The sequence below is a fragment of the Mytilus edulis genome, chromosome 9, assembly GCF_963676685.1.
Source record: "Mytilus edulis chromosome 9, xbMytEdul2.2, whole genome shotgun sequence".
Classification (NCBI taxonomy): domain Eukaryota; kingdom Metazoa; phylum Mollusca; class Bivalvia; order Mytilida; family Mytilidae; genus Mytilus; species Mytilus edulis.
Genome location: NC_092352.1, coordinates 49,860,636 through 49,884,144, shown reverse-complemented (window position 1 = coordinate 49,884,144; position 23,509 = coordinate 49,860,636). Strand labels below are relative to the sequence as shown.

The window sequence follows — 23,509 nt, the reverse complement described above, 5'->3', positions numbered from 1 at the left end:
GTATATGACTGAATGAGACAACTCTCCTCAAGACACAAAATGACACAGAAATTAACAACTATAGGTCGCCTTACAGTTGTCTCGATGGGTTTATACTTTCTGCTTCTTGAAAAACTTTAAAGACAGATTCTAAGCTTTACATGTATACTCCTGATGGATTATAAAAGCAAGATTGAAGTGTCAAGTAATGAGATACTTGTGTTATTATCCATATCATAATTGATAATTTCCTACGAATGATAGAGTCATTTTGTAAAAGATTACAAGATAAGGTGTATTAACGGGAGAACAACAGTTATTCATTTGACCTGTTATTAATCAAAGTTTGTACAATATGAAATATCTATCAGAAAACAAATCTTTTAGAATAAGTGATTTTCATGCAATTGCAATGCATATATTCGATGTATTGTATAACAGTACACTACATTTGGGCATGGACATTCTTATAACATACCTTCTTACTACAGTTATAAGTACTGCCATTATTATTAAAATGGCCAATGCAATAGCGGCTGGAACTGAAATAACAAAATCATGTTAATAGTTATAAAAGAACCATTTTAATACTAATAATCTATTCAATCACCAGTTAAAATATTATTTTAGGGAAATCTTAGGTGACATGACCCTTTGCCACCACTTAGGGTTCGTTGTCGTTTTTTGTCGAGGTTGTCGTCCGTCGTAAATATCTGAAATATGATCTTATTAACAGTCATTTTTACTGGTATTCCTTGTATCTTCCTACTTTTGATATTCCAACATTTATCAGAAGACGCCCAGCAAGAGCTATTGTCCTCAAACGAGATTTTATTCAAGTCACTCTGATTTAGAATTTTCAAGACTACATGTAACGTGTAGCAAAGTTCTGATTACCAATCCAGAGCATCTCAGTGAAACCCAGTTTTGTTTAAAATAGTTCGTGTCGCTCTTGCTTTGATATGTGTTGTTCTATATGCATTACAATTATCAGTGCTAGTGTTTAGTGTGTTTTCGACTGATGACTTTGAATATCTCGTTGATAGCTTTCGCCTTTCATTTTAGGAATTGTTTAAACAAAAAAGGTACCAATGTTGAGGGAAAGAAAAATCTTGAAAGAATTATTTCCCGCCAAATTTTAACGGCTTATATCTCGAAAACAAGCACACGGACTCTTCATTTTTTTCTGCTTTTTGATTCTTTATTCATATACTTTCAATTTATAAGTCTTTTAAAAAGCTTGTTATTTTTAAACAGAGTAGCGAACATCCTTAAAAAAATAAAATGCTAAATATGTTGTACAAATGACAGAGACGTTGTAGTCTAGTCGCATGTCAGTTAAGATCAAGTTTGTTTGAACAAGTCATTATGAATGACAGATTTATCCTTCATAGAACTGTATTACATAATTCTAAAACAGTTTCAGGGTGGAACTGAAGAAACCGCTAGTCCTAGGCTTGAACTGCTAGAAAGTTTTCAAAATGGAATAAGTAAGAAACTGTTTTAGTGAATTTAGAACGTACCTAATGAAAAAATTATACTATAAACTAAACCATTGTTTATAGTTTCATTCGCCACTGTTCTGTCATCGTTATCCATCTGTGCGTCTGAGGTAGTTAATTCCATATACGTACTGATTATATTATCGCTTATGCTTGTTTGCGATGAGGAAGTAGAAACAGTTTTCAAACTAGACCATAGAGACGAGCGTTCACTTGAGATCAATTTTGTCGACAAACCCTTTGGGGATGATGGAATGATAGTTGTATGGTCTGAAGTCGTCGATATTATATGTGTTGACATGGTAGCCAGCGATGATGTTATTAACTCTGTTTCGGTGCTAAGGGTTATTGAAGTGGGATCTGGTTTGTTGAATGCTGTAGTTCTGTGTTCTGATTCATCTCTTGTGAATGTGGTGGTATCATGGTCTGTAAAAGGGAATTAAACCTGTATAGCCACTCTCACATATAATAGATGATAGCTTAATACCATGATAAACTGACTATGTTATTAGACATTAATACATCGAATAAAATATGTTGTTACATGTTCTGTCAGATAAAATTGATCGACCAATCAAATATTTGAAGAAAAAAAATATGGCTATATTTTAAAACTTTAATATCATGATTAAGTTTTATATAAATATCTTTATAGTTCAATGTGTTGCAAATTTCTACCTTAACCAGTTTTTATCACTCGAACGTTTTATATATTTATCTATTGGGTTTTTTGTCAATGTTGTTGTGACTGAGTATGAGTCGAATATGCTAAAAGTATTTTGCAATTGGACATGAAGCAGTTTAGAATCAATTAATACAAAAAATAAAAACACTTGATATAAATATAAGCTTTTTGTACCATATTTTGCCTTTAATAGTCTATTTTAAAAGATAACTTCAAGTTAAAAAAAGAATCCTAATCTGTTTTATTATGAAACCCTGTCGACTCATCAGGTCTCGACTTATAGAGTTTATGCCAATTCATCAGTTTATGTTTGGTATATTTATTTGCCTCTTCCAAATCGATTTTCATTTTGAAAATTGTGTTAAGCAAGAGATGACCCTAAGTTATAAGCTATAAATACATGTTGTGTTATGTGAAGTGTTATTGATATTTTAGTCGTTTTTTTTATGCCCCACCTACGATAGTAGAGGGGCAGTATGTTTTCTGGTCTGTGCCTCCGTTCGTTAGTTCGTTCGTCCGTCCGTCCGTTCGTTCGTTCGTTCGTCCGTCCGTCCGTTCGTTCGTCTGTGCGTCCGTTCGTCCCACTTCAGGTTAAAGTTTTTGGTTAAGGTAGTTTTTGATGAAGTTGAAGTCCATTCCACTTAAAACTTAGTACACATGTTCCCTATGATATGATCTTTCTAATTCATATTCCAAATTAAAGTTTTGACCCCAATTTCATCGTCCACTGAACATAGAAAATTATAGTGCGAGTGGGACATCCGTGTACTATGGACACATTCTTGTTTCCGAATGTTTTTGGCATATGCATTTGAATATCTCGTTAGCTCTTCTTTTACAAATGCCTTTTAGTTCAATGTTCTTATTGTTAATATTCGCATATTTTTTAACTCTAAAAAAAATAGTACAGTACGACATCTGTCGATACAAATGTTTTGGCATAACACAAGTTCATGTTTTTCTCTGAATGTTCATGAAGTCGTTATACTAAATTAATTGGATGATGTATGTGTACTGATTGATATATTAGTCATAGATACATGGTTTCTTTTATTAGTTGATATTGGTGATGAACTAGCTGTCAGCAAATGACAGTACCCTCAGATATGTACTTTTGGTCTTTTGTTGTTAGGGATGTATCCTGCTTTGTCCGGTCTGAGATTTTGTAAGACATGTTTAATGCTTTAAATCGATCTGATGAATTCAGCCATTTTCTACTGATTTAAATAGTTTTTGCTTATGGTGTGCTGTTACACAACTGCCACAGGTTGGGGAGGACTAATCGCTTAACAACATGTTTAACCAAAGTCAGGAGCCTGTATTTTAATGGTTGTTGTTTGTTGATGTTTGTCCTATTTGTTTTTCGTTTATTGTTTTGTGCCGTTAATTTTATCAATTTAATAATTCCGTATTTTCCATGTTTGAGCCTGCAAGCTAAGACTATAGTGTTGGAAATTTTAACATTGTTGAAGGCCGTACTATTGCCTATTGTTAGTAGAATCCATTTCAATTGAATTTTGCCGGAAAATTGTTGCATTGTCACTTATAACATGTCACCTTAGTTTTTTATACATAAGACATAAACAATTTTAAATATTTACAAGTTTGACAAGGTCTAATGACGGCTTGATCTCCTGGTTGTTTGGGTTTGCAGATGGCCTTGTACTTGTATTTACAACGAATTGGTATATACTTAACGTTCCTGTATTTCACTTCTAAATGTAAACAATCCAAATTTAACAATCCATTTACTTCAGCTGAAAAATAATAAAACACATAGGTTATCTCTTTCAAGTATAAATTAAAACGAAGTTTGATTTTGATTACAAATTGATATACCTAAACAAAACAACTCTTAAACATTAAAATAAGTTTAAAAATTTTGGGAATGCCTTCTTTGACAATCGTATATGTCTCAAATTTGTGTATACTATGATTACCATTCGTTTTTTAACATTAACTTTGCCGAAAAATTAACCGAGTTGATCCATTCCTGCATGTGCATTGCTGAGAAAGTAAATTACTATTCAGGAAATCTTTAAGTTTTTTAAGAAAAAATTGTAAATGTATTAGAATTATACATTAGCTCTGTCAGTTTCCTAGTATATTTGAAGATGACGTTGATGCATGATCAAACGAGGAGGGTAAATGAAAGGTATTAAAAAATCTTCTGTGTTTACCTGTTTCATTTTATCGTCTTATATTTCAGAGTCTTATAAAGAGTCACTGCGTTTGTAAGGCCAACAAGTTTTGAATACTTCAGTATCCATTATGTAAGCAAGGACGTTTCTGATAACTTGTTATTATATGCACATGTGTACTATACGAGGGTTGTCTCTAAAATTCGTGGAAAGCTGTAGTCTGCGTAAAAATAGCATGTCAGGTAAATTCTTTTTGGATATCTTTAATCCTAAAACTATATCCTAGTTCGGTTAGATCAATATTTGTCCAATTTTAAATGCGAAATAACAACACTTACCTCATATAGATATAAGCAATAGGTACCCGGAGCATGGCGAAAATATCACATAACATGCAGGCTGGTATTTTCATATTTTTGTTATTTTAAGTTTCAAAATCAACCAAAATAGACATGAAACTTATATTGTGACGTCGACAATAGTCTTGACGTAAAACCTGATAATTTGAATGCTCAAAACTTCGAAATGGCGGAGAAATCTCGATTTGAATCATTGAATCCAGAATCGGCACAGGAAAGGTGGAGCAGCGGGCGGTTATAAAGTTTTGTTTACACATAGGAAACACGCCAAAAGAAACACACAAATCTTAAAATAGTATGAGAAACATAGCAAAGTTAGTCATTCATTGGTATTCAAGTAGCGCAAAAGGTTTGGGGACGGAAAAGACGATCTTGAAGACAATGGGCGGGAAGGATGGTCACCTTTCAGGGTATCAGATGCGATAAAAGATGAAGTTCTGAACGCTATCAACAATGACCAGCGACAAACAGTTCGCGAAGTTGCAGAAAAATGTGACATTTCTAAGTATACAGCGAACTACATTTTAGCAAATGATTTAAATATGAATCGAGTATGTGATTTTATTTTATTAGTCCTCAAACTTTACGGACAACCCTCGTATATATAGCGGAGAAATCTCGATTTGAATCATTGAATCCAGAATCGGCACAGGAAAGGTGGAGCAGCGGCGGTTATAAAGTTTTGTTTACACATAGGAAACACGCCAAAAGAAACACACAAATCTTAAAATAGTATGAGAAACATAGCAAAGTTAGTCATTCATTGGTATTCAAGTAGCGCAAAAGGTTTGGGGACGGAAAAGACGATCTTGAAGACAATGGGCGGGAAGGATGGTCACCTTTCAGGGTATCAGATGCGATAAAAGATGAAGTTCTGAACGCTATCAACAATGACCAGCGACAAACAGTTCGCGAAGTTGCAGAAAAATGTGACATTTCTAAGTATACAGCGAACTACATTTTAGCAAATGATTTAAATATGAATCGAGTATGTGATAGATGGGTACCGCGACTTCATATAGCAGAACATTTAACAAAAAGAATGCAATTGTCAAATCAATTTATTAAACAAAGTTTCTCGTGGTGGCATACGATTTCTAGACAGAATAATTACATCCGACATAAGCTGGTTTCATGACTACGATCCGGAAACTAAACAACAGTCACAAAGACGATGCACCGGCCCTCACTTCTTTAAATACTCATCTAGAAATTGATTTACTTTGATTCGAATGTCTGAAACATCCTTCGTATAGCCCTGACATAGCGCCATTGGATTTTGCGGTATTTCCGCATATCAAATATTTTCTCTGTGGACAAAGTTTCTACGATATATTTGAACTTAGACAGGAGTTTATGAACATAATCTTTAAAATGAAAACAGAACAGTTTGAGAAAATATTCAATGAATGACTGGTTAAAAAGATGTAAAAAAAAATGAGTTGCTTTGACAGGGGACTACGTTGAGAAAAGTTAAAATGTTGACGTCGTCGAACGTCGGAACGTCAGAAATATTTATTTGAGTGCTCCAGGTGAGAGTTTCTTAAGATTCTAAAATTGATAAAAGTACGATTATTCAAGCAGGTTCTAAAATAAAATTTTGCACACTTAATACAAAAATCATGAAATAAGTTATTTACTTGTTTTATTTATTTTGGACGGGTAAATAATATTTTATTGAGATAGTCCTCAAACTTTACGGACAACCCTCGTATATATAGCTATTGAACATAGAGACTACATAGGTTTGGGTTTATATATCTCTCATGTAAAAGTCTGTAAATTCTTATTAATATAGATCAGTTGTTTTTCAATGATGGACAAACTTCCAAGTTCTGCAACTTGGAAATCGATAGTCAAGTCGTCAATTTATCAGGTTTAAGTAGTAAAGTGGCATCATCGTATGGCAGCGGATCCCGGTTTGTTTGTTTTTAAAGACATTCACTCGTTTTGTGTACCGCATGCGGCGTGTAGAGTAACACTACGTCACCCACTGATGTGCAGGCATGCCCATTTTGTTACATTAACGTGCTGTCTAATACGTTAAAAAGTTACAAAACAACAGAATATTATGTGATAAATGTAGTAAACTATTTGATGATCCTTGTACTTATGTAATACTATCATGTGACTATATAGTTTATGTTCGAGATCAATTTTGCAGGAGTGTTATAGACATAAACCCAATTACATTTAGTGTTTACTTCGGAAATATGACTGACAATAAATTGATAAATTGTATTCTGCCTGTGACACATATTTTGATTTAGGGAATTAAGAACGCAAACAGTTTAACTTCATGTGTGTAAATTATATTTACAATTATTGTAAATGTTTACCGAACCGCAACTGATACTACAATGTAGTAGTACACAAATTATCTTCAAACTGTAAAGAACATTATGTAAATAATTGAAATGTTCGTCGTGATCCTGTCTTTATAAACTGTCTCTGTGTAAATAATAACTCGTGTTGTTTGTATATGATCAATTGTAATTGTCTTTGCTTTGTTTTATACTCTCCAATAGGAGGCTAATAAATTATATATATATATATTATTATGGACTTTACGTTTTGAATTTTCCACTGAATTAAGTACTTTGGAGATTTTACTTTTTATCATTGATTAGAAATGTATCAGTAATATGGTCAAAATAATGGATTAACTGTTTACAAAACTGTAGATATGATAAAAGAGGTAGGGAGTTTCGTTCCGAGTATTATAAATACATTACGGCAACTACTATTCCTTAAAACCGTTCGAAACTTTGAGTACTTAAGGCTCCTCCTTTTTGTACTCAATATGACATTTTTCAAGCTTTTATTCGAAGTCACCAATGAGTATTTCATAGACACAACAGATATCTTGCTTTTAATTTGTATTCCTATAGCTAGTATTTAGGATAAGTTTATTGTTATAATGGATATTCTGTCCACATTTCCTTTGACTGATATAGTTATTTTTGCTTTTGCCCCCTGGATCATAGATAAAACAAATATTAGCCGTGTGGACTTAACTTGGTATCATATATATTTATACAACTTTTTTGGAATTTTGGGTCCTCAGTGCTCTTCAACTTGGTACTAGTTTGGCTTTTTAACTATTTTGATCTGAGCGTCACTGATGATATTATTCGCGCAGTATTCCATGCTTTGACTTTACAATGAGTTTGATCTTAAATAGAATGAAAAGGATACTCCTTTCCTTCAGACATTATGAACAGTTACTTTTGTTTTTCAGTGTAGGCTTTATGTAGAAGCGTCAATCAATTCAACATGTTCAATTATTTTAGCTACCCACAAATATCGAGGAAGATATTTTATAAGTTGCACAAGTATTAATTCACAGAAATTGATTTGAATACGAAATCAATTGTAACGGTTAATGTGGCGACCTGTTATTTACTTGAATGAATAAAAAAAACAGGCTTAGCATCAAAAGGGAACATTTATTTGAAAATCATAGCGTCGGGTAATGAAAATAGTAGACAACACAAGATGACAAATCTGTAATGTAAAAAAACATGAAAAAGAAAGAACAACTTTCTCATGACGAAACAGTACAAAACCGTACAACATAAGATCCACCAAATTTGACACCTGATATCGTCCTTCACAACATTAGCGACTGAATCAGTCATGCACAAAATACATTGAACTTAGACTCCCCTAACCAATAATGTACTAAACGTATGAGCTCCTCAATGATAAAGTAAACATGTGCTTGAGAACCGTTTTGGAGTGAGTATTGTAAAGTTTACTTTTATGAGTAATGCGATCAATTATCGTTAACATCAACAGAACCAAAGGCTAGCGTGGTACGAACAATTCGAATTAAATGCAATTACTGTAAATTCATAAATTAGTGCGTGCATTTATTATTGCAATTTTGTCATTTTAGGCTAAAACCCCGATTTTAATTTTTGCGATATTGAAAAAAATCCAATTTACATCAGATTAAAATTTTCAAAATGCGAGTTTGAATTATTGCGAATATAACACTGTCACATTTTTCGCAATAATAAAAACATCGCAATAATTTCTGAATTTACGAATTGATTTACATATAAACCTACAACAGACTTCGTCGAATGTTGCCTTAGTTGTCCATTTCAGAAATCTGGATCTAAAGATATTTGACCAGTACTCTCTTCCATCCTCCAATTTATCAAGCCTGTCGATGGTGCTAAGTATTGACCCATTTAAAGAGGAACATCTAATAATTGCTGACTGATAAGTTTCTGCGAATCCGAGTTGTCTAGTTACTAAAATAAAAAAAAGACTGATTAATATATATATTAAAAAAATATATAAGTATAAAGACCTCGTAGCAGAATGTGAATTTAATGAGCTCGACGATAAGATAATAGTGACCGGCAAAACTATCAACCCGACCGGAATGTTGTTATAATTTAATATACTAATCTTTTCATGCATTAGACATGTGAAACAATTTATTACTGATTAACTTATTTATATCCAGAAATAGATCGAAATAAACTTGGAGATGTTTTAATTCAATCACTGACATTTAACGAACATTTGGATAAATATTCCAGGTCAGTACAAACTTGTCTTGTTCTAAAAAAATAAAAATCATTGAAAGATATAATTTCTCGATATAGACCTGGTTGAATCAGGTGAATGTTCTATTTTATTTGTTGGCGGTTTATATAAGTCACTACTTAATTGGCTGATAAATCTCTGATGTAGGATAAATGGATCGTTTCGCACCATGAAAAGTTGAAACCACCAACATTAAATGCAACTCCTACACACAAATGGCTTAGGGCACGCATATAGATGACGACACAATGAGTCTATCAGTAATCCATCAATGTATCGTACTTTCCTTAACCTACATTACCCTGTTTATTCGATCCGTTAATTGTGTATTACAGCTTTATTACTTTGAAAAAAGAACTGATAACGACGTCAACGTGCCATCAGAAGTTTCAAGTATTACTTTCAAAAGAATAACAAAACTAAAACGATGAAAAGAGGACACTATCACTCTTTAAAGGAAATAATTGTCAAACATATACGCGAGTTATCATCACAAAATGTAATTGTGTGAAGATTTCAACACATATGACTGGTATTGGGAACACACAAAACGCTTACAAAAATGAGAAATATTTCAATGCAACTATAATTATTTCATTCCTGTCAGGAAAATGATAAGTTATCAACTGGCAGCAAAATGTCTAAAAATGTTTTAAGACCTACTAATCCAAGTCACACTTCTCTCCATCTTTTCCTTTTTAGTTTACTAGTTTTGAATTAATATCAATGATATTTCTATTCAAACAAGTTCAAATCAAGCTTGGTTAACTAACGTTCTCATCTGGAAAACAGTTGGTTGACGACACATTGTCGAATAAACGAATGACATTGAGTGTTTGTCTTGGACTTTTCCGGCTAGCATAAAATATGTTTATACAACATTGATAATTTAATGAACAAATAATCACTTTAAAAAGTTCATCTTGTGATTTGTGGTTAATATATCACACGAAATCAGTGTGCAATATGTCCTATAATTGACACTTTTTCAACGGCGAGTGCAGAATATCTTCATTTAATGTGAATGTGAAACAACGTCATGTTAAAACAGCACAATGTAATAATGAAACGATACATTCACTACAAAAGTCTAAAAGTCTGAAAAAAAAACATTTTTTGTCTTGATTTGCATAAACTTTTACTTGACATTCTCCAAAAGTATGACTTATGACTTATGTCTTACTTTTTCTTGGCTAATTCTCAACATTCTGAATATGTTCTAATAATTACTTAATTTTTCTCAGAACGGCTTGACATATTCTGAACATTTTAAATTGTGTTATAATTTTACTTGACAATTCTTAGTATTCATGATATAACTTTAATCTTCATTTCTCTTTATATAATATACCGTTGTTTCATTTAATTCATGAGACTGTCATCAAAGTGAGAGGGTTAGCGCTATAAAACCAGGTTTAATCCACCATTTTCTACATATGAAAATGCCTGTACCAAGTCAGGAATATGACAGTTCTTGTCCATTCGTTTTGATGCCTTTTGTTATTTGATTTTGCCAGATGATGATGGACTTTCCGAATTGATTTTCCTCTAAGTTCAGTATTTTTGTGATTTTACTTTTTACACTTCTTACAACAACAAAAAAAGTTGGGCATGTAAAATAAATGAAAATTTGGGTATATAAATAGTATTACAAATACAAATATGGCTATGAAATCTAAAGTATTGACAATAGAAATGTGCGTATGTTGATATACATGTATAAAACAATTTAAATAATTACAAGTTTTGATTCTAATTCTTATAGATAATTACTAAATGATTTAAAAAATCAGTTATACTGTAGACATAGTTCATTCTATGTTCATAATATTCAATGTTAATATAGTAAATGAACTCATCATAAATAACTATTGTACCAAAATGTTGTTTTTATAAATAGCAAAGTATGACGGTATCCTAATGCTTCCAAGGATTTGCATAGGTTTACTCCTTGATTTAACAGATTAAAATTTGTGTAATGCCATCTGTTGGAATATAAGTATTACCGGTGGACAGGATGTCCCCCATAGAATTAAGGTATTCCACACCAAATGGTACACACAACTATCAAATTGAAAAGTACTGCTTTACCTGTAATGAGCCTTACAACTTATCAGTTGACCGACCATGCTACTTTCTTCAGCAAAATTATGAAGTTAATTATTTTAACTTAAAAAATTAATTAAATAATTCCCAAAGATTTTATTGAAACATAATAAAATTAGACTCAAACTTGAATGAAAAAATGTTTTTAGTTATTTTAAAAAAATGAATAAGGTTTTTGAATTAAGATTGGAACAAATTCTTTGACCTAAACGAAAACCTCCCTCTTTTTAGCTACACAAACGCAAAAGATGAATTGTTGGGTCCAAAAGAGGCACATGGTCACATTTTAAAGCTCAAGTCACCTATTTAAGTAAAGCAAATTTGACTGGCAGTTTTGCGAACGGCAAAAATCTAAATGCTGTTTGTCAGTAACTTTGACGTATATTCCAAGTGAAAAAAAATAATTAAACGTTTAAAAAAATTAAATCAAAATAAATTACATGGAAGATTATTCAGAGTGTTCCAACTTAGTTGCATTCAAAGGGTATCTTTCTATACAAAATTAATCCTAGATTGTTCAAAGTCTATTTTAGTTAAAATAACATATAACAGCAATAGAAAGTTTAAAACAGTGCAGAACGATTCTGTACATGTTTCAGGCGAAATTTATTCTGTAGAGATAGTGTCAAGACACATTTGAGACTGTCAAGACTGCGTCGAGATATATTCAGACATTGTTTAGAATGTCAAGAATATGTCAAGACATATTCAGATATTTTTAAGAGTGTCAATATTATGCCAAGACTGATTGAGATCAATAATTTAAGACCGTCAAGAATTGGCATGACTAATCAAGACTCTTATCAGATGATACAGGAAGTGTCGGGAAATTTTAGACACTGTCCATACTGTCAAGATATTTGTCAAAAAAATCAAGAACCTAATTAGACAATTCATACTATGTCAAGAATTGTTAATAGCTATTCAGACAAATAAAGAATGTCCAGTTAAAAATCATGCAAATTCAGACAAAAACTGGTCTTTTCAGACTTATTGACTTTTGTTGTGAGTATACATCAAAATTGTAAAAAATGGATAAATTAAATATATATAAAACCTAGTTTGAGATGGAGTATATTTATACTGATTACTTTTAAGAGTAATTATTTTAAAATGTAGTACTATTGAATCAGGAAGGACAATTGGTAACCTGACTTTTCTTGAGAGAAGATTTACCTCCATATATTACACATGCTGTCCAGTATTCTAAAGAACAGTCTACAGCTTTCAGTAAAACCGTACTATTTCGAGACATAATAACAGAGCAGGCAAATCTTTGATCGACATCAGGCTTCGGTTTTAATTTACCTATGAATTAAATGAATTTCAATGAATATGCATGAACATAATTTGAATTGTTTACTGTCTTTTGAATGGATAAATATCTATAACACTTATCTATTCATTGCAAAATCGATATACCAAAATACTTCTAGTTGAACATTATCTGCACATAAATTTGGTTTTGATAGCACTTTTAGTTTAGTGTTTTGCTTTCCATATTGACAACCGCTTTTACAGAATTCGGGACGAATATGATTTAGAGTAAATACACAAACACACATATACACATACGCACACGCACACACATATATGAATATATCAAAAAGCGAAAAAAAAGGCTGAATAACGAAAATAACTCAACTTTGAGTTTATCAAAAACATTTAAAAGTGGACATAGAGACTAGATTCATTAGTTTTCGCGTTTGAATGGTTTTACACTAGTAATTTTGGGGCCCTTTATAGCTTGTTATAGGTGTGAGCCAAGGCTACGTGTTGAAGACCGTACATTGACCTATAATGGTTTACTTTTATAAATTGTTATTTGGACGGAGAGTTGTCTCATTGGCACTCACACCAAATCTTCCGATATCTATATTTTTACAAATAGTTCATGTAACTGCACACATGACTTGCACATTCAGAAATTTATTTACTGTACAACATGCCCAACATGTAAAGAAAATTACATCGAACAAACTCGGAAACTAAGTACAAGAGAACGTGTCCACAAACAACAAAGCAGCCACCCACACTTACAGCAAATATCACTGAGTGAACACCTAGACATATTTGCCAATTGAAAATTTAAAATGTTGCCGTTCTACAAATGTCGTCGCGATCATGATGACGAATTTAGAAAGGTTCTGAAGAAGCGCTTTATTGAGACATTTAAAGCAGACCTAAATGCTACTATCTACTTACCTGACTTTTGTGTTTTCATGAATAAATATATTTGTATGTATATAAAAGTAAGCGTTTTTAATCATTGGAGAAAAATGAAGAAAAGCTGTTTGTATGCTACAGTAGTAGGCAAATTTTAACAAATCACGTACCAATAATGTGCTTGTATACCGTAAAATGAGATCTTTCTCCACATATAGTATTGTTTGAACCTGCACATTTGTACGTGCACTTTGACGAATCAACTTCCTTGAAATTGTAAAGAGAATGTAGACAAAGACACCAGTTGTACTGCAATACAAGTATAATAAGTTACCTTTGTACAGAATAAACTCAACTACATAAATAACATAATAGCACAACTGTGTGGTTATTGGGTTTGTATTAGTGCTAGCTGAATGAATGGGTGAATTTTTCAGTCGGTCATGTATCACAATGATACATTGTCAACATGTCATAATGTTAAAACTATGAAATTTACATGATTTATGTGTAATGTGAAGCAGATACACTTAAAAAATGGAGAAATAGTTGGCATGGTTAAAATTCCAAATTAAATCGAAAGGCTTCAAAATCATACACATTTAATATTGAGAGCTATCAATGCAACGGCACGACAACATTAAGAGCAGGGACAATGAAGCCGTAAATAATTGCAACATAAATTTAAAATTTCCAATGTCACGTTTAAGTAGATAGCAATAGCATTAAATGAAAGAAAACACGCTACTTACTTTCATTGCAAAATATTGGTTCATTTTACATTTCTCTGAACAAAGTGTTGGTGTTAACCTTTTAATATCATAGACACCATTACTATTCATTGATCCAGAATTACTATGACATCCTTGAAATGAAAGAATACAAACATTGTATATGAACAATTAGATTCACGAAACCGATATCTAAAAAACGCATAAATAAGCATTGTTACTTTTGTTAAATGGTTTTTTATATGATGATATATGTGGTACAATAGTAGAGATGATTCCGTAAGGGAAAGCCACTCACCAAGCTTCTACTTCTGGAATCATGTAAATTTATTATAAGACAAGACAATGTTTACCATAGAATAATCAAGTTTTTCATCAAATTGAGAATGGAATTCGTGAAGAGGAAAGACACCTGTTATATCTATTTTTTATTAACTAAACTAGTATGTCATACGTAAGTATAACTTAAAGTCGTACGTCGATTGACGACAGACATATATGCGAATGTCACTGGAAATTACATTTTAGACGGATACATTTCAATATCGTTTGTATTTCCATAGTTCGTATGTGACAATGTAATGCTATTTTTCACTTTCAGAAGATTAGCCTTGTCATTTGTTAGTTGTGTTCCTGATAATTTTCATTGGTATTGGTTCCTAATATTTCCCCGTAACAGTGATAACCCTTTAATTTTGTTTTTAATTTATTGCAGTTAATTGTCACTTGAATTTAAGCCAATAATGGAAATTCCTGCAGGCACAACGAAAATCTGCCATTTGTCTACTGTCGACAATATGCAATGTGTACTTCTTGAATGATACTTCTCCACCATATTACACACTTTGTAGAAGTATCTTATTCAGTAACTAGATATCAAATTTCAATATGTTTTATTATGATTTATGTTATACTTTTGGTCGTAGCTAGGGATATCAACCGTCGAAGTTGAATGTTTTAAAAGGGGAATATGAGTCATTTTTGGTTGCAAAACATAACTATCAAAGTATCAAGTTGAACTGTTAGTCCAGCAAATGTTTTATAGATTTTTGGGATGATTGATTGTGATTAAGTCTGGTCAATTATGTGCACACATATCTTTGTAAAATCATTGTTGGGGAGAGAAAAACTGGCATTTGCTCATAATAGTTATCAAAGGTACCAGGATTATAATTTAGTACGCCAGACGCGCGTTTCGTCTACATAAGACTCATCAGTGACGCTCATAACAAAATATTTATTAAGCCAAACTAGTACAAAGTTGAAGAGCATTGAGGATCCAAAATTGCAAAAATTTGTGCCAAATACGTATACGGCTAAGGTAACCTATGCCTGGGATAAAAAAATTCCTTAGTTTTTCGAAAAGTTTGGTAAACAGGAAATTTATAAAAATGACCACATTATTGGTATTCATGTCAACAACGAAGTGTTGACTACTGGGCTAGTGATACCCTCGGGGACGAAACGTCCACCAGAAGTGGCATCATAAAAGGTTCCATCCGAATAATGATAGAAACAAATACGGTTACATTTTATCATCCGTATTCAACAGTAAGGTAACAGTTCGTACAAAATATTTGAGAAATTAAAGTGCTCATATCAAACTGTCAATCACACGATTTCAAAGTGATGCAATTCTGTTTATTTTTTCATTTTTGGATCTTGTGATATAATAAAACAAGTTAGGTAACCTGTTATCCAGTAGTCAACTCCTCGTCATTGATTAATAAAATTGAGAATGGAAATGGGGAATGTTTCAAAGAGACAACAACCCGACCATAGAAAAAAACAACAGCAGAATGCACCAACAAGTCTTCCATGTAACGAGAAATTCCCGCACCCGGAGGCGTCCTTCAGCTGGCCCCTAAACAAATATATACTAGTTCGGTGATAATGAACGCCATACTAAACTCCAAATTGTACACAAGAAACTAAAATTAAAATAATACAAGACTTACAAAGGCCAGAGGCTCCTGACTTGAGATAGGCCAAAAATGCGGTGGGGTTAAACATCTTTATGATATCTAAACCCTCCCCCTATACCTCTAGCCAATGTAGAAAACCAAACGCATAACAATACGCACATTAAAATTCAGTTGAAGAGAAGTCCGAGTCTGATGTCAGAAGATGTAACCAAAGAAAATAAACAAAATGACAATAATACAAAAATAACAACAGACTACTAGCAGTTAACTGACATGCCAGCTCCAGACTTCAATTATACTGATTGAAAGATTATGTCTTCATAATGTATTGACTGTTTACAAAACGTGAATATTAATTGAAATACTAAGGATTTTCTTCCAAGACAATACATTTTTTTCTCCACAACAGACCAAAAGACACATAAATTAACTGCTATAGGTCAGCGTACGTCCTTCAACAATGAGCAAAGCCCATTACGCATAGTCAGCTATATAAGGCCCAAAAATGACAATGTAAAACAATTCAAACGAGAAAAACCAAAGGCTTAATTTATGTACGCAAAATAAGCGAAAAACAAATATGTAACACATCATGATTTTATTTTTGAATTGTCCAGGTACTTCTACTGCTAAAACATAATCAGCTAAATGGAAACGCATTGTTGATGTGTAACTCCGTAGTGTTATATGATTAAAAAAAAAACAACTAATACGCCCGATAATTTTATGAAATTTAGAAGAAAAAAACCGACTGCAAATATATGAAAACAATTATATATATACAAGGATCACAAATTCCGCACATATCGCTCAAAATAAACGAATCTCAAACTCGAACTGTTACTTTTTGTGGTTTGACTATATACCAGAGATTTAAACCGTTGTAAACTATAATCTAAAGTCTTCTAAAGTTACACAGTTACCCTTTCTTTCAAGCAGACAGTTTTATTCTAATAGTACGGCGGCTTTGTGAAAAATTGTGCACATCCTGCTACAAGCATGAAATTTGGCATAGACCTTCCTAAACTATTTCTCTTTCATTTCAGATAGGGAGGCATTTGAAAAAAATGCCTCACTTCCGGTAAAATCAAAAATGGCGGACATCATACTTAAATTAGCCCAATATCGAAGGCTAGTATGTGAAATGGTGTTATTGACATGCTACTATCATAATATTTGGTACAAACCTTTGTTTTGTACTACTTTTGGATATATGATATAGATAAGATGTCTTCAAAAACACTACTTCCGGTAAAATCAAACATGGCGGATATAGTACTACAATAAGCTTATTTTTAGGAAGGTAAATTGAAATGTGTTTTATAGTATTGCTACTATCTTTATATTGTGCAGGAACCTTTCTTTGGTGCTTTTCATGGATACAATGTATAAGACATATGTCTTTAAAACCCTTACTTCCGGTAATATCCAATATGGCGGACATAGAAATATTGATAATTTTTCATTTTTATATTCAACTTTTTTCAAACTGTAAATAAAATGATTTTTTTGGGGTTGTCATTAAACTTTTGGCTTTAAGTCATCCTCAAAAACACTAATTCTATGCAATTGCATATGATTCAATACAAAATTAACACTTCCGGTAAAAAATCAATATGGCAAAAATTACAAAGATGAATCCTCAATCCATATATTCGATGTAGAGTTTTGGATGGATTGATTAAAACAAAATAAAATCACTAAAGTTGTTAAACATCTTTAGAATGACTTATTTATGGCCGCATATACATGTTTACTCACAATAGGAGAGCTTATTTTCCAAATTTACAAAGATCGTGATATTGTTTCCTACATCTATAATGTACAAGCTCCTGATAAGATTAAGAGGCCCCACAAAAGAGTTGTGGAAAAGGGTGCCATGGCTAATATTTTCCCCTTCGCCATTCATAAGGGATGGACTAGTTAGAAAGGAACCAATACCAAGCTTGTTACCCATTCACATCCGTCATGGTATATTGCACGTTTTACTTGCTGAAAAAGACTAGACCGAGTCGTGGGAATAGCCTCAATAAGTATTTCCTCTTCCAAAAACACATTTTATCTTGCTTCGTTAACCCCATCTGATAAGTTCGATCGTACAACAAAATCACGTATCGTTCTATCAATGACATTGTCAAATCCATATCTGGTGATGTTGGCTGATCAATCATCATTCTAAATGATAGAGTCACATCTTTAAACACCATACATGTCATCAACGCAGTTCCTTTTTCAGCAAACGTGTAATATCTCAATGCCTAGTGTATTTGAAAGGTCATGGATAGATATATATCTGAAGCTTTTCCCACTTCAAAATGCAAGCCAAAGTTTGTCTGCCCCTAGGTCACTGAAAAGCGAAACCGCAATGACAGCAACATCAGTATCGAATGTTCGAGTCATGACTCAGTTAAGTCTGTGTTTCACTGCATCAGACACATACATCTTGATTCAAGTGTCAACCTCTTTACATGAACATGATGCTAAGCGTGAAACATCACCATGTGATGATTAGCACAGAACATCCTGAGTAATTGTTGCTACACTACCCTTTCCCTCAAAATCTATCGAGCAAGCTGTTGCGAATGAAAACTTCAAAGTTTTTTCTTATTGTCGTAATTTTGTTTTGAGTCTTGATTCGTCAGTGTATTCCCTTTCCCCTAAATGTAGCTCTTGCTTCTTATACAAATGCTCTGGATATTCTATCTTATCTACCTCGATATGTATTTCAAGTTTATCACCATGTTCACATTAAGAGGCTGACAATATAATCATGGTGCATGTGTTTGATGCAATGAACCACGAACTTGCACGAGTCATGATTCGAATAGTCGTTATTGTTTCGCTATTCCGTGACAGGGTAGACAAACTATGGATTGTGTTTGGGCGGGCAAAAAGCTTTGGATAAATATATTTACAAATGCACCTAGCAATGAGTGATTACACACACTTATTGTGCTCCATGTATTTACCAGTTGTGATACGGTTCTCTGGTTGCTTGAAAAGGCAAATAAGACTGCGTGGGAGACATTGATGGCATTTAAAGATGTAACTTTGACATAAGGATGATGATTGATCAGCCTAAATCACCGTGGCTTAACTGTAAAAGCACACAAACTTGGGATTGGGAAAACATGGTTAACGAATCAAGAAAGTAACTATTTGCGCATATGGGAAGACTAATTGAGGGTAAAACGTACAATATACTAAGACAGGTGTTTAGGGGACGAGCTTGGAATTGACTCTTATGATACCCAGTTCAAGCGCTTATGAATGGCGAAGGGACAGAGAGGAAACTTTTAAATAACTCTTTCTAAGGCCTCATCATTTTGTCAGAAGCTTGTACATTGTGGATGTACTTTGGAATGCGGTTTAATGTCAAAACATGCTACATCCTAAGCATCAGAAATAAAAGCCATAAAATCTATAGTTTAAATGGACACATACTACAACAAGTCAAGCATAACCCATACCTATGCCTGCAAATTTCGGAAGACCTCAAATGGACCACTCATATATTAAACGTGGCAAAGAAAGTAAATTCAACACTAGGCTCTCAAAGAAGAAACTTGAAATACTGCCCACAAGATTGCAAAAAACAGCTTACATCTCGCTCGTTCATCAACGATGGAATGTAGAGCCATAGTATGGGACCCCAACATGGTAACAAACATAAATAAGCTAGAAAGGATACAACGTCAAGCGGCAAGGTTTATCACCATAGGTTACAAGTCAAGAGAGGACGGGTGTGTCTCCAATATGCTTGCCAAAAAGGAACTACAAGACCTCCAGACAATTGCAAGCCGAACAAGCTAGAAGTTGATATTTATGTACAAAGTGGTTTAGGGGCTGATTGCCGATATTGAACCAAACGAATTTTCTCCAAAAAGCACGTACTAAGAGAAACATAACTGCAAAGAAGTTCGAAGAATACCACGCAACAAATATTATGGAAAAGCAAGTAAAGAATCACTCTAAGTGTTTTGACATTCCACTAAGCAAAACACCACAATACTCAAACTCATTCTTTGTAAAGACAGTGATCGCGTCGAATCAGCAAGACGACACTGTAGTGCGCACATCAAGCGTATAGAGCGTCAAATCTGCTCTTACTGCTCGTCAATACATCGGTGGCACTCTCTCAAACCGTTATATTAAAGCCAGAATTGGTATTGACAACGCATTCATACAGATACATTTACAGAGGATGTCGCGGTCGTTGTTAATGTGGAAAATCGGGTCTCTCGTGCACCGTTTTGATTACATGTGGTGACTGTAAATAAACATGTATTTTAAGCCAAATAGTATTAATTTGAAAAATGTTTGAGTACTTCAGTAATTTTATTTTGTTTTAACCAATCTATCTAAAACTCTAAATCAAAGATATGTATTGAGGACTCATTTTTGAAATTTCCACCATATTGGGTTTTTTTAATACCGGAAGTGTGATTTAAAAATTTACATTAGAAAAAAATTAGTGGTTTTGAGGATAACTAGAAGCCAATAGTTTAATGACAAGCAAAAAAAAAAAACCCAACAAAAAACATTTTCTTTACATTTTGAAAAAAGTTGAATATTAAAATAGAAAATTGATATTTCTATGACCGCCATTCTAAAATTTACCGGAAGTAAGGTTTTTAAAGAGATATGTCTTATACATTGTATCCATGAGAGGCACAAAAGAAAGGTTCCTGCCTGCCCAGTGTAATGATAGCAATACATTAAAACACATTTCAATGACCCTTCCTAAAACAAAGCTTATTGTAGTACTATATCCGCCATGTTGGATTTTACCGGAAGAAAGGTTTTTGCAGACATCTTATCTATAGCATATATCCAAAAGTAGTACAAAACAAAGGTTGATACCCAATATTATGTTAGTTACATGATAATAACACCTTTTCACTTAATAAATAGACTTCGATATAGGGCTGATTTAAGTATGATGTCCACCATTTTGGATTTTACCGGAAGTGAGACATTTTTTTCAAATACCTCCCTATCTGAAATGAAAGAGTTATAGTTGAGTAAGATCTATGCCAAATTTCATGCTTGAAGCAGGATGTGCACAATTCGTCTGAAATATGCTTGTAGCCGCCGGACTATAAACCAGAATGCGAATGTATCGTTCATTGAGAATGAGACGTTATTGTTTCTTATGTTTTATTAGTGTACATGAAACAGACAATGTCGTTTAATCATATGTTGTAATTGAATGGCCTCTGTGAGAACTACTGCTCTTTAGTGATGTTATCAAGCTCATATAAAGAACAATGATATTCGCTTTGATTGTACTGTTACCTTTATGAACCATCCACTGTGAGTTTAAATAAATACCACCAACCCAACCTCTATACTCCCCGTACATTAAATGGTGTATACTGTCATCAGAAGCTAGGTCACAGTAACTAAAGCTTTCTAGCCAAGTCATTCTGTCGGAGCTCAGTGTCATTCCATGGCCTTAAATTAAAAAAAAATATAATGAAAAGATACTATCAAAAGCAAAATAGTCCCTATATGTATATGACTATACAAATGCTTAGTATACCGATACTTAATTTTCTGTAATCTTATCTAGAATTTCTGTCATATCTAATGGATCAGATATTTTAACTGTCAAATTACAAAAATAGAGGGGGATATACAGCTGTCCCTAGATAATGCGCGTCTATTCTCCTAATATCTGATTTCAAGTTAGATAATGTATGTCAATGAATGTATGTTGAAATAAAGAATATGCGTTTATTTACTCATAAGTATTACTGTTTATATTAATAGAAACAATGACATGTAGTTTTTATTTTATCAGCCCAACTGAAGTTATTATGGAATTCTAATAATTCAGTATTTTTATTAACGTTAAATCAGTAAACCAGAATGAAACCTTTTATTTGAGACAATTGATTTTATACAACTTGTTTAATTTGTTTTAGATACCTTTTTTAATTCCGTCATTAAAGCGACAAATTCATTTGTTTATTTCTTGTCCTGCTTTATATCTATTATTATTCTAATTTTTGGCCGGTGTGAAACATATTAGGTGCGAATTAGAACTCGATTGTGTAAACAATGCCAAAAAATTCCGTCATATAAGAATACCAATTACGACAACCAATATCATGAATAGTGGGCAGTTTTGTTAAGTTACTTACAAATGATTACTTTATTATCCTCAAAATGCAACACAATGAGTTGATGGGCCATATATGGAAGATCTGAGCTACATATGATCACGAATAATTTCCGAAACCACAATCCAGTCAATTATAGACGATAATTTAAAAGTCGTATATCCGCTTTTGTACTTATCATGAGTAACACAACTTTTGCCACAAGATTTTACGTCGTCTTCTTTTTAAGTCAGTTTATATGATTTCGTTTGTTTCATTCATAAGTTTATAAATAGCACCAAAAAAAGTGTTGCAAATCTAAATCACAGAAGTTTTAGCTTTCTAAAAAGCTCTGGAATGCTTAGGTCTACACTAATTTAAGGTTTTATGTGTGCATGTGAAATTAATATTGGAAATGTGGTATTTTTAGATATTGATTGATATAAAATAATGTATCTTAAGAGTGTGCGTTATACACCCATGCTTTTAAAAAAATTCTTGTTGAAAATTAAAACAATTATAAATTTAGTCACGACTCTTCAGGTGTGTCTTTCTGGAGGTGTGCCTATATTTTCAGAAGTTATAAAATACAGATAAAGCATTTTTGTAAACATTGTTTAGTAAAGCAAATCGTGCAAATTGCAGAGTAACAAATCAATTAAACACGTATTAATAATTGATAGTTCAATATTGAATGTATCTGTGAAATATATGCATAATAAAACGAACATGAATTAATGATAGTTGATCGGAACTGAAATACACATAGTTCATTTCCCGCATTTGATGTCTCATCCTTGTTTAGAAAATTCTTTATCTCATTTAAGCCCATAGCTGTTGCTGTATCTCAGCCTCATTATAATGCAACCAACCAGAATCTATACGTGATAAGTAATTTATTCAAGATGGCGTGTATTTTGACTGAACCGCACCGTGATGCGGTGCAACAATGCGAATTATATGCTCTTATATTTAGTGTCTTTTGAACTCACAATTATGAATCTTTAATGTGTTAGTGTAACTTCGTTTGATAACTTCACTTTACTAAATAAATAATAAATGATAGACAATCTGGTACAACAAGCTGGAACTGCAATTATGTACTACTTTACTAAATAGATATTCTATATGAGGTCAATGTCAGAAAAATATAAACGTGTTTTACAAATGTATAAGGCTTATATCACTTCACCAGTTATGTGCCGAATACAAAAAGTTAATATTTCTATGACATTGACCTTA

At 32.7% G+C, this 23,509-nt stretch overlaps 1 protein-coding gene across 1 annotated transcript in view; it reads right to left on the bottom strand.

The window, feature by feature from the left end:
- LOC139489749 (uncharacterized) overlaps window positions 1-23,509 on the bottom strand; it is a 34,177-nt gene that overhangs the window by 5,395 nt on the left and 5,273 nt on the right. The window contains exons 2-9 of the mRNA XM_071276517.1: window positions 21,459-21,617; window positions 14,257-14,369; window positions 13,675-13,813; window positions 12,515-12,646; window positions 8,743-8,931; window positions 3,768-3,923; window positions 1,503-1,907; window positions 458-521 (exon numbers count right to left, since the gene is read on the bottom strand). Of these exons, the coding sequence (XP_071132618.1) occupies window positions 458-521; window positions 1,503-1,907; window positions 3,768-3,923; window positions 8,743-8,931; window positions 12,515-12,646; window positions 13,675-13,813; window positions 14,257-14,369; window positions 21,459-21,617 (1,357 nt within the window). The remainder of the gene's footprint in view (window positions 1-457; window positions 522-1,502; window positions 1,908-3,767; window positions 3,924-8,742; window positions 8,932-12,514; window positions 12,647-13,674; window positions 13,814-14,256; window positions 14,370-21,458; window positions 21,618-23,509) is intronic.